Source organism: Nanorana parkeri, unplaced genomic scaffold, assembly GCF_000935625.1.
Source record: "Nanorana parkeri isolate BGI_ZX_2015 unplaced genomic scaffold, ASM93562v1 scaffold392, whole genome shotgun sequence".
NCBI classification, from domain to species: Eukaryota; Metazoa; Chordata; class Amphibia; order Anura; family Dicroglossidae; genus Nanorana; species Nanorana parkeri.
The window spans coordinates 863,588-874,211 of NW_017306660.1; the positions used below are offsets into that span (position 1 = coordinate 863,588).

General features: G+C 46.1%; 1 protein-coding gene across 1 annotated transcript in view; it reads right to left on the reverse strand.

Annotated features, from left to right (window-relative positions):
* UNC79 (unc-79 homolog (C. elegans)) overlaps window positions 1-10,624 on the reverse strand; it is a 97,302-nt gene that overhangs the window by 57,767 nt on the left and 28,911 nt on the right. The window contains exons 13-17 of the mRNA XM_018559398.1: window positions 5,374-5,564; window positions 5,040-5,163; window positions 3,328-3,468; window positions 1,932-2,153; window positions 14-241 (exon numbers count right to left, since the gene is read on the reverse strand). Of these exons, the coding sequence (XP_018414900.1) occupies window positions 14-241; window positions 1,932-2,153; window positions 3,328-3,468; window positions 5,040-5,163; window positions 5,374-5,564 (906 nt within the window). The remainder of the gene's footprint in view (window positions 1-13; window positions 242-1,931; window positions 2,154-3,327; window positions 3,469-5,039; window positions 5,164-5,373; window positions 5,565-10,624) is intronic.

Here is a 10,624-nt window from a genome sequence, read left to right on the forward strand (position 1 = left end):
CGGGATTACATACCACCAGGCGTATCTCCACCTTGGGCGCCAACCGCTCCAGCAGCTCGCAGGCCATCTGGTAGCAGAGGATGCTGGACTGGCACAGGCTGCACTCCACGGCCTTCTCGTCCTTCTGACAGGTGTGGGAGCCCCCCCAGGGGGCCTGGAACACGTTGTTTATGATGGAGATGATGTCCTTGGGTAGGCTGTTCTCCAAACCCAGCGTGATGCCGTCATCCTGCAGCTCCATCTGGAACACAACAAGCAGGTTCATCCCGTTATAATTTTCCCATCTATGTTGCACTGAAATATTCTCTATAGCGCTGGTGCCCAACCTGTAGCCCTCTTCTACTCATGCTGTGGCCCTCAGGTCCCGGTAGCCAATAGAGGGAGCATTAACACGTAAAGGGGCTGTAATGGAAGTGATCCTGTAACATATCCTCAGTATCTAGTCTCCTGAAGCATGTCTCCCGCCTTCAGCTACACCTGTAGCATGTCATCAGTCTCTGACCTTCTCCACCATTGTATCCACAGTCCCTGGCCATTCTTCTCTACCACTACATATACTTAATATTATGTGCCGCCCACTGGGGGTGTCAGGGGCCGCAGATGAGACCCCCTGTTACCTAGTAAATTGACCACCACTGCCCTACTGGGAACACAAAGCCAATCCTATGAGTCCCTGCCCCACAGGAGCTTAGAATCTAGTGTTTCCTTCTACAGCCACACGTACTGTATCTCACCTTTAAACAAAAAAAGGAAGGAACAACCTATAGCACAAAATAAATAGAAAAACAAGACGCACACCAACCAACATAACCCATCCCCACCCACCAGCTACAGTATAGACCAGGGGTGGGCAAACTCCGGTACTCCAGCTGTGGGGCAACTACAAATCCCATGAGGCATTGCAATACTCTGACAGCCACAGGCATGACTCCCAGAGGCAGAGAGAGGGCCAGAGTTTGCCCACCGCTGCTATAGCCTAACTTCCTCAGAGTGATGGCCCATGCCAGGGGAAAGTTAATCTACGTTCCCTTTTACAGATAGGAACATGCAGCTTAGTCACGGACAGCCCCCCGTCTTTACTAATGATCACTAAGGATCCTGATCATGTGATCACTACTGTATATCAGCAATAACATCACATGACTTAGCTTGTACACAATTGTACCATTGTATTGCTCGCTTTGTGCACTCGCTGTGCACAGAGAACGAATAACTGTATATTTTGAAATAAAAAAATAAAAAAAATAATATTTTGAAAAGCTTTAAAATATTTATTTAATTACTTATTATTATATCATATTTTTTTTACATTTTTGCATGCTGTGTAGGTAGCTAAAAAGACAAGCAAGAAAGGACAGTAAAAACAAGACACGCCTATGCTGCTCCTCATGGGCAGCACCTGTGAGACACTGTCAATCACTTCCCTTAAGGTGCCCATACACTGCTTGATTCTCGCACGAAATCCCACGATCGTACGAGAATCGAGCAGTGTGAACGAAGACGTGCGACCGTTTCTACTGTACGGTCGCACGTCTTTTGTCTAAGGAGCATGTTAGAAAACCAGCCGAGAATCGTACGATTAATCTTGCGATGGTTGTACAGTGTATGGCCACCTTTAGGGGAGGAGCAGAGGTGTGCCTTGTGTTTGGTACCTTTCAGGATTTATGTGCATGTTGGTGCATTATGCATATGTTTTTGTGTGGGTTTCCTCCGGGTACTCCAGTTTCCACCCAGACACGCTGGTAGGTTTGGCTCTTGTCTAAATTGGCCCTAGTGTGTGTATGTGAAATAGGGACCTTAGATTGTAAGCTCCTTGAGGGCGGAGACTGATGTGAATGTGCACTGTGTAAAGCGATCTGTACATCGTTGGCACTATAAATACCTGTAATAAATAAGGAAGGACAGGGCCGTTGGGATCTGGGTTACAATACCTGTTTTAATATGAGATCAAACATGAGGATAAAGCAGTTTAGGTTCATTTCCTCCTCATCGCAGTCAAAATCGATGGTCCTTCCCACGGGGTGTCCGTAGTTTTTAAAGGGGCTCCGGAAAGGACTGCGCATGGGACTCCGGAAGGGACTGTGAAAGGGGCTCGGGAAAGGACTCAGCATGCTGTGCAGAACCCGACGCCCTGGATCTGAAGCAATGCTACTCTGCAAGGGAAATGGAGAACCATCAATATAGGCGACATGGAAGCAGAGGAAAATTCATAGGTCAATAGTAGTGAAACCTGCTGCAGGTTAAGGTTCTCCACACCAAGATCACCCAGAGTACAGTATTGTGCATATGGAGGATGTTTGCAGCTACAGGAGTAATAGAGGGCATATACTGTAGATGGGGCACGTAATTAAAATCCTGACTTCATGGACACTCATGCTGCAGTGGCAGAGAGCAGTGGTGTCACAAGGGGGTTGCGGCCCACACCCGGGTGGAACCATTGGAGGGGTGACACCAAAATGACTGATAGTTATTTTGGTGTCACCCCCTCTGAAATGTCAGGAGTAAGGAGGGGACCCGGCGGCATAACTCATCCCGCCGGGTGAACGTCCCCTCCTCTCTCTGCCGGTGTCCATCACTAATATGTCCGCCGGCAGGCGTAAATAAGATGATATCATCGCGCACGCGCGTGGTGACATCACGCTCCTGCACGGTGACGTCACGGCGGTCTCCGCTCCGGGTGTCCCCCGCCCTCGGGACACACCTGGCAGAGAGGCCATTTTAGCATGCCTTAAGAGCACTTTCTGACTGCCGTATGTACAGTCACACCTTCATGAATCAGCACCTATGACCTTTACCTGGGGTTCTGTTTTTAAAGTAGATCTAAACCCTAAAATCATACATTAGCTTTAAAGCTGAACTCCAGACTTCCCTTCAGTCTTGCACAGTTGTACCGGCCCCTCTCCTGGAATGAAATTGCTTCCTCCGATGTCACAGCACACTGCGAGCTTCTCTCAATGTACATTAGAAGCTGCAGCAAGTCAGATAGAGCCCCGCCTCATTTCCTGGCTGGAGAATGTCCAGCAACATCTAGACCTTTGCTCCCCAACCTGACTGTCCCTAGCCCACCCCTTTCATTCATTAGATTTCAGTTCTTTCAATCATGAAGGCTCAGCGTTGCATGTGGGCATTACTACGGCTATCAGTTTTCAGTAGGGCAGCACCCTGCCGGCCCCTCGCACCAGCAATGATCTGCCTGCATTGCATAGAGAGAGAGACGCAGGGATGACAACACTGGGTATAAAATAAGATATGTAATGAAAATGGAAAGATTTCATTTAATAATTTAACTATCTGCATATTATAAGCAGAAATGTTAGTCCTGTTTACCCGGTTTCCAGGAATGTTCCCGGACAGCTCAGTGATACGGACTTTCTTCTGATTGGCCAGCTCCTTCACCGAGTTCACCCCATCGGAGAACATGCTGATCAACAGCTGGAGAGGAACCACAATGTCGAGTTCTGACAAAACCTGTGAAATGAAGTGATAAGGAAATCAACAACCCGGTTGAAGGTTTTGAAAGTTTAATTTGGAAGAGAAGAGTTACAAAGTAAAGATAAAGATTAAAACAAAGAGATCCTCAGACATAACAGATGTACCAAGGATCTGATCTCTGGATGAAACCGGGAGGCAACCATTCCCCAAAAGCAGCACATCATTAACATACAAGAGGCATTTATTTCTATTATCTCTGACCGACCTCCAGACTTCCAAATATCTCACTGTAGAACAAGGAGACTAAGTGCCTCTGTGTTCCACAACAAGACATTCCAAGGATTAGAGGAACAGCAATTTGTTTCAATAACATCTTTCTGCTAAGTCATTCTATCAAGCCAACTTGTTGTTATACAAATCAGCATTTCTCTACCGCTTTTAAGTCACGGCACCGTTTAAAAGTATGCAAAATATTGAGGCACCCCAGTCCAAGATGTAAAAAATTTAAATGTGAAAAAAAGTGTGTGGCCCCTCTAAAATCCATACCAGACCCTTGTCCCAGATAGGGATCTCCTATGTATTTTAAAGGGAGACCCCATGCAAAAGCACAAATAAGTGGCCCCCCCTTCATCAGAGTACACCCCTTCAAATCAAGAGCCTCCCTTCATATCAAAGCCCCCCCCCCATTCACATCAGAATTCTGCCTTTCTTATCATTAAAAAAGGTGTGTGACCCCTCTAAAATCCATACCGGACCCTTATCCCAGAGAGGGATCTGGTATGGATTTTAAAGGGAGACCCCATGCCAAAACACACTAAAGTGGTTCCCACTTCACAGATTCATCAGGTCCCCCCTTAATCAGAGTACACCCCTTCAAATCAGGAACCCCTTTCATATCAGTGTCCCCACTTTCACGCTAGGAGCTCCTCTCCTTACTTAAGAGTCCCTCCTTTCAAATCAGAACCCCCCCCTTCACATCATGAGCCCTCTTCCTATCAGAAGCCCCCAACTTCACATCCGGAGGTCTCTTCACATCAGAAGCCTCCACATTCACATCAGGAGTTCTCTTCACATTAGAAGCCCCCATACCCCATTCACATCAGGAGCTCTCTTCACATTAGAACCCCCCCTTTCACATCATGAGCCCTCTTCATATCAGAAGCCCCCCACCTTCACATCAGGAGCTCTCTTCACATTAGAAAACATCATGAGCCCTCTTCACATCAGCAGCCCCCCACCTTTACATCAGGAGCTCTCTTCACATCAGAAGCCCTACCCCCATTCACATCAGGAGCCCCCTTTTGAAAGGCATGATGGTGTGCAAACATTTCGTGGCACCCCTGAGGAAAGCAGAAGGCACCCCCGGGTTTAGAAAGGCTGATATAAAGAACCTAACATTAGCATATAAGCACATAGTAATGCCATTGAATCACTAGTAAAGCATATCATCATTATTTCTCTTTAGGACTCTTTAGGAATGAATGACAATGACAGGAAGATAGAGGAGGTGTCTACGTAGGAAGTTTGGTCCTGCTTGATGGGGAAGACAATATTCATGGAGTCACATTTCCTTACTAAAGAATAAGTAATATATACAAAGAACTCACATGTAGCCACAGTAAAGCTTGTTCCTGGACGGAGGATGGATAGCCGGTGAATCGGCAGCTGATAAACCCAAACATCTCTTCCATAGAGAAGGGCAGCGGGCACAGCTCGATGTCAAACATTTTACTGAGAATGAACCAGAAGATGTCATCAGTACAGACACAAAATAAAATGGAAGCAGAATGTTAAAATGTATGGGGCCAATAAACTTCTTATTGAAGAGATATAAAATAAAATTTTCAGTGGTATATTCATCAAATAAAAACAGCATAAAAGGGAGAAGTTTTCACATTTTCAGTTTGCTGACCCCTTTAAAGCACGCCATGTCCAACTGACCTGAGGACCTCTCGGAACTCTTTGAGTTGGAGGTCCGGCACCTCAGTTCTGATGGCCTCTAGCCACTCCGGCATGATACACTCCCAGACCGGCTGGTTTATGACGTTATAAGGGATAAGGCACAAAATTCTATTCAGACCTTCCTTCAGCTGGGTGACCGTGCTGCAGGATTTGTCCCAATAGCCGCCAACCTGACGGAAGCAAAAATACTGATGACGATGATATCTCTCACACACCAGCAATGAATTATTCTGATAGTTCCAGTCGGGGACTTATATCTAAAAGAAAAAAGCTCACGCACAAGGATGGACAGGGAAGCTTGAAGTTAGTAATGGAGTACTTAATTTGTAATTCACCTTTTATTAACCGATACCTTTGTTTACTTAATGTGTAATTCATTTATTTTTAGTGTCGGACCATGTTAGCCATCTTAAATAATTTTGCGTCTTTGATCTAAAACAACTAAGTTTGAGAAGCACCCTAAACAGAGCAACACAAATGGGAAGTTTTCCTGCAAGCTATAGATGTGAAACCTGCAAAAATACCCACATCACAGACAGGAGGAGTATAATACACAGGGTACCAGTACCCGGCTGACAGTAGGAGTACAATACACAGGGGGCCAGTACCAGGCTGACAGTAGGAGTACAATACACAGGGTAACAGTACCAGGCTGACAGTAGGAGTACAATACACAGGGTACCAGTACCAGGCTGACAGTAGGAGTACAATACACAGGGTACCATTACCAGGCTGACAGTAGGAGTACAATACACAGGGTGCCATTACCAAGCTGACAGTAGGAGTACAATACACAGGGTACCAGTACCAGGCTGACAGTAGGAGTACAATACACAGGGTACCAGTACCAGGCTGACAGTAGGAGTACAATACACAGGGTACCAGTACCAGGCTGACAGTAGGAGTGCAATACACAGGGTGCCAGTACCAGGCTGACAGTAGGAGTACAATACACAGGGTGCCATTACCAGGCTGACAGTAGGAGTACAATACACAGGGTACCAGTACCAGGCTGACAGTAGGAGTACAATACACAGGGTACCATTACCAGGCTGACAGTAGGAGTACAATACACAGGGTGCCATTACCAAGCTGACAGTAGGAGTACAATACACAGGGTACCAGTACCAGGCTGACAGTAGGAGTGCAATACACAGGGTACCAGTACCAGGCTGACAGTAGGAGTGCAATACACAGGGTACCAGTACCAGGCTGACAGTAGAAGTATAATACACAGGGTACCAGTACAAGGGTAACAGCAAGAGTAAAGGACACAGGGTGCCAGTAGTGGAGTGAAAGCAGAAGTAGAGTACACAGGTTACCAGTAACAGGGTGACAACAGGAGTACAGAACACATCCCAGATAGCAAGAAATTGTGCTGCAAATTTGAAAATGACTTGCTAAACTCTTGCAGACTTGCCGCGCTTCACAATTTTGTTGCACAATTACAGCAAGTCTGCACTGCAAGTCTCCAGACCAGCGAGCTTGCAGAGCTCTTGCTAAGACCTGCAGGACTCTTGCTGTAGACTTGCCAAGCAAATTTGCTACAAATTCAAAAAGTGTCAACTAGAACTTGTGCTGCGAGTGTTCTGCAAGTCTACAACTTGCCAGGAATATGTGCAGCAAGTTAACAAAATTACAATTTAACCCCGACACAAGTTTGTGGCAAGTTATCCTTGCTATCTGGGATGGTACCAGTACTGGGGCCATAGTAGGAGTACAGAACACAGGGTATGGGGCCACAGTAGGAGTACAGAACACAGGGTACCAGTAACGGGATGACAGCAGCAGTACAGAACACAGGGTACCAGTACTGTGGCCACAGTAGGAGTATAGAACCCAGTGTACCAGTAAAGGGATGACAGCAAGCGTATAGAACACAAGAAGTATAGGACATAGGGTACCAGGGTGACAGCAGAAATATAGGACATAGGATACCAGTACTGGGGCCACAGTAAGCATGCAGAACACAAAGTACCAGTACCAGCATGGCAGTAGAAGCGGGCCGGATTTACTCTCTCTGCTGCCCCAAGGCCAGGTTCCTCAATACGCCCCCCTAACCGCCACCCCCCCCCCCCGCAATGGAGAATGGCAGACCTGCAGGCGCTGCATACAAGTGATCTCGACGACATCACCAGGATCACTTGTACAAAACAAGTGGTGGCTTCCGCGCTTGACACGACACAGAAGTACACGACACAGGAGTACACGACACAGGAGTACACGATACAGGGTACTTCTCCACTACAGATCCCTAATTATGTCTCTAAAATGTCCCCCAGGACTCTGTTGGTGAGAGTGTTAGGCCACAGCATGAATGACCTCAGGAATACAGTCATAATGGAGAACTTTAAATCATAAAAAGAGAGGTTGGAATATAAATGCAAACTCATGAAAACTATCCCTGGCTGTGAACTGAATAGTAACATACACTGTACACATTGTACACATTGTACGTGCCTCTAAAATATAAACTGAAGTTATTGCCTATGTCAGGGAAGTCTGTTTTACTTCAAACCTCCGATCAAAGGTATATGGGCATTCCAAAAAGACTTTCACTCTCTCCAGCTCACACTTAAGTGTGAAGTGTGCCAGGACTTCTTATCTCTAAAACACTCCTAAGCCCTTACCAACCGTCATCTATTTATCGCAAACATTTCACAACAGCCATTACCATTGATATGTGCAATGGAGAAAACAGTTGTATTTCATTGTATCTCTTTGTTGTTCTGTCTATGAATGTGTGCTCTAGAGATCCAAAATTTGATAACGCTGGACAGATACCCGATGTGCATTTTATTGGTATTAAAGGTAATTTGGTTTATTTAAAGGAGAACTATGGGGTCAGTGTTTTTCCCCATAGTAGTTTTCCATGTATTTGTATTTTCCCCTTTTTTATGCATTGTCACTTTCAATTTTTATCTTGCTTTTTTTTTTTCTTGCATCCTTAAAAAAATTAGAGTTAGTCTATACAAAGTGTGGCATTACGTGGCAATACCACGGTGTTGGGTGGCCTCAAAGTCACCCAGGGTTCTCAGCCAGAGGGGCTGAGTGGCTCCAGGAAGAAATTACTTGTACCAGGAAAGAACAGCCTTTTCAGTCCTTTCCGGGTTTTCTGGATCACAGTTGAGATCCTGGAGCCAGGAGGTTTCTTAGAGCTCTGGGTGGGAGGAAATCTCCATTCCTGGGTCCATGCTTTGGTAGTAACCAGCACCTAATTGTGCACCTGTGCACATCCCTCATGAAGAGTGTGCTGGGCTGTGTTCAGGGCCGCACCTAGGAGACAGGAGAGCTCCACCTGGGAGTCAGTGTGGAGGCCAGGTTTGTGAAGTCTGTTGTGAGGATTGGCATGTTATTGCCGTTGTCTGGGGGAACCAGACAGTGGCCCTGATTATTGAGGCCGGAGCAGCAGTGCTGCAAGAGAGAATTATTAAAAGACTGGGGCACCGTGAGTGTATGGAACAACTCGGTGATTGGTGAGCCAATGCATGTATTCTGCTGCAGCAAGCTATTTTATGTTGGACTTCTTGATTGTCTGCCTTTTGAAAGAAAAATAAAGACTGTTCGTTAATGGAAAAACGCTGTGCGAGTGCTCTGTGAGCTCCCCAACATCACAAAAGGTATCACAAAAAAACGTGCAACTTTTAAAGTTTTGGCTAGAAGGGGGAAATAGTAGTTGTTAGGTTTTTATTTCTGTCTGCGTGACTTTACTTTCTACACAGACAGGGGGACAGAAAAAAGGTCGACGATTTTTCCAACAGAAACACAAATAACGACTCAAAGCTCTTTTTTAAATATAAATTGAGAAACTCTGTATACATTTTGTGGCTGGCTTTATCCACATTTAATGTATGATCAGCATGATGAGGAGGGCAAAACTCCCCAGAAAAACAATAAAAACTTAAAGGAGAACTATGGGGTTGATACTTTTCCCCATAGTTCTCCTTAGGGTAACGGGAGGACACAAACTAGCGTCCTCCCGTCACCCTAGGCTCAGTATATCGCGAGCTGTAGCTCGCGGTATACTGAGACGCCGCAGTATACCGCGAGCTACTGCTCGTGGTATACTGAGACGCTGAAGCGGGATCCGCCCACTTGTGCCGGGATCCACCCAGATGCGTGACTGACAGCTGGCTCTGCCTATCTAGAGGCAGAGCCAGCTGTACCCGCCCCCTCCCCCAGCCGTTCCGCCAGTCAGCGCTGGCGGATCTGAGCGGGGAGGGGGGAATCCAGCCCCTCCCCTGTCACGGCAGAGAGCCGTGACAGGATCGAGAGGTGAGCGAACGCCGGTATGTGTTCGCTCACCTCCCGATCTACTGAGCCGACCTGTGACAGTCTCATTGTCACAGGTCGGCTAGAACTATGAGGTGAGTGAAAAGCACCTTCACCTTCACCTGCTTTATGCAAGCCTAAAAACTAAAATGTTATGGCTGAAGTTTATTTATTTATTACAGGTACTTATATAGCGCTAACAATTTACACAGCGCAGTGCACATTTACATCAGTACCTGCCCTCAAGGAGCTTACAATCTAAGGTCCCTTTCATACATACATACATACATACATACATACATACATTCATACATTCATACAGGGCCAATTCAGAGAGGAGTCAATTAACCTTCCAGCATGTCTTTGGTGTGTGGGAGGAAACCCATGCAAGCACAGGGAGAACATGCAAACTCCTTGCAGATAGTGACCTGGCCAGAATTTAGCGGGACCCCCTATTACTGCAAGGCAGAAGTACTAACCAATACACCAATACACAATACTGCTGCTTCTACTTTAACAACATATACATTAAAAAGTTAGTGCTTATGGATCTTTCTCAATCAAAACCATGTTTGGCGTTTGGATTGGATTAAACTGAATTTGCCTAAATGTCACCAGCACACCAATATTCAGTGAAAAAAAGCAAAAGTCCATTTCTTGTAGGAATATTGCCATTCAAAGACTAGCGCTTTCAGGGCCACGCAGGGTCCCGTTCATCAGGCTCAGAATGAAGGGGACCCTGCGTGGCCCCCGAAAAGTGCTAGTTTTTGAATGGCAATATTTTTACAAGAAATGGACTTTTGTTTTTTTTCACTGAATATTGGTGTGCTGGTGACATTTATGCAAATTCAGTTTATTCACAGTGCCATACGTGGTCACTACAAGCACCCACCTGTCTAACAGGTATCTTTATCCGGTAAGGAGTGCAACAAGATATACCCCCCCCCCCCCCCCCCCC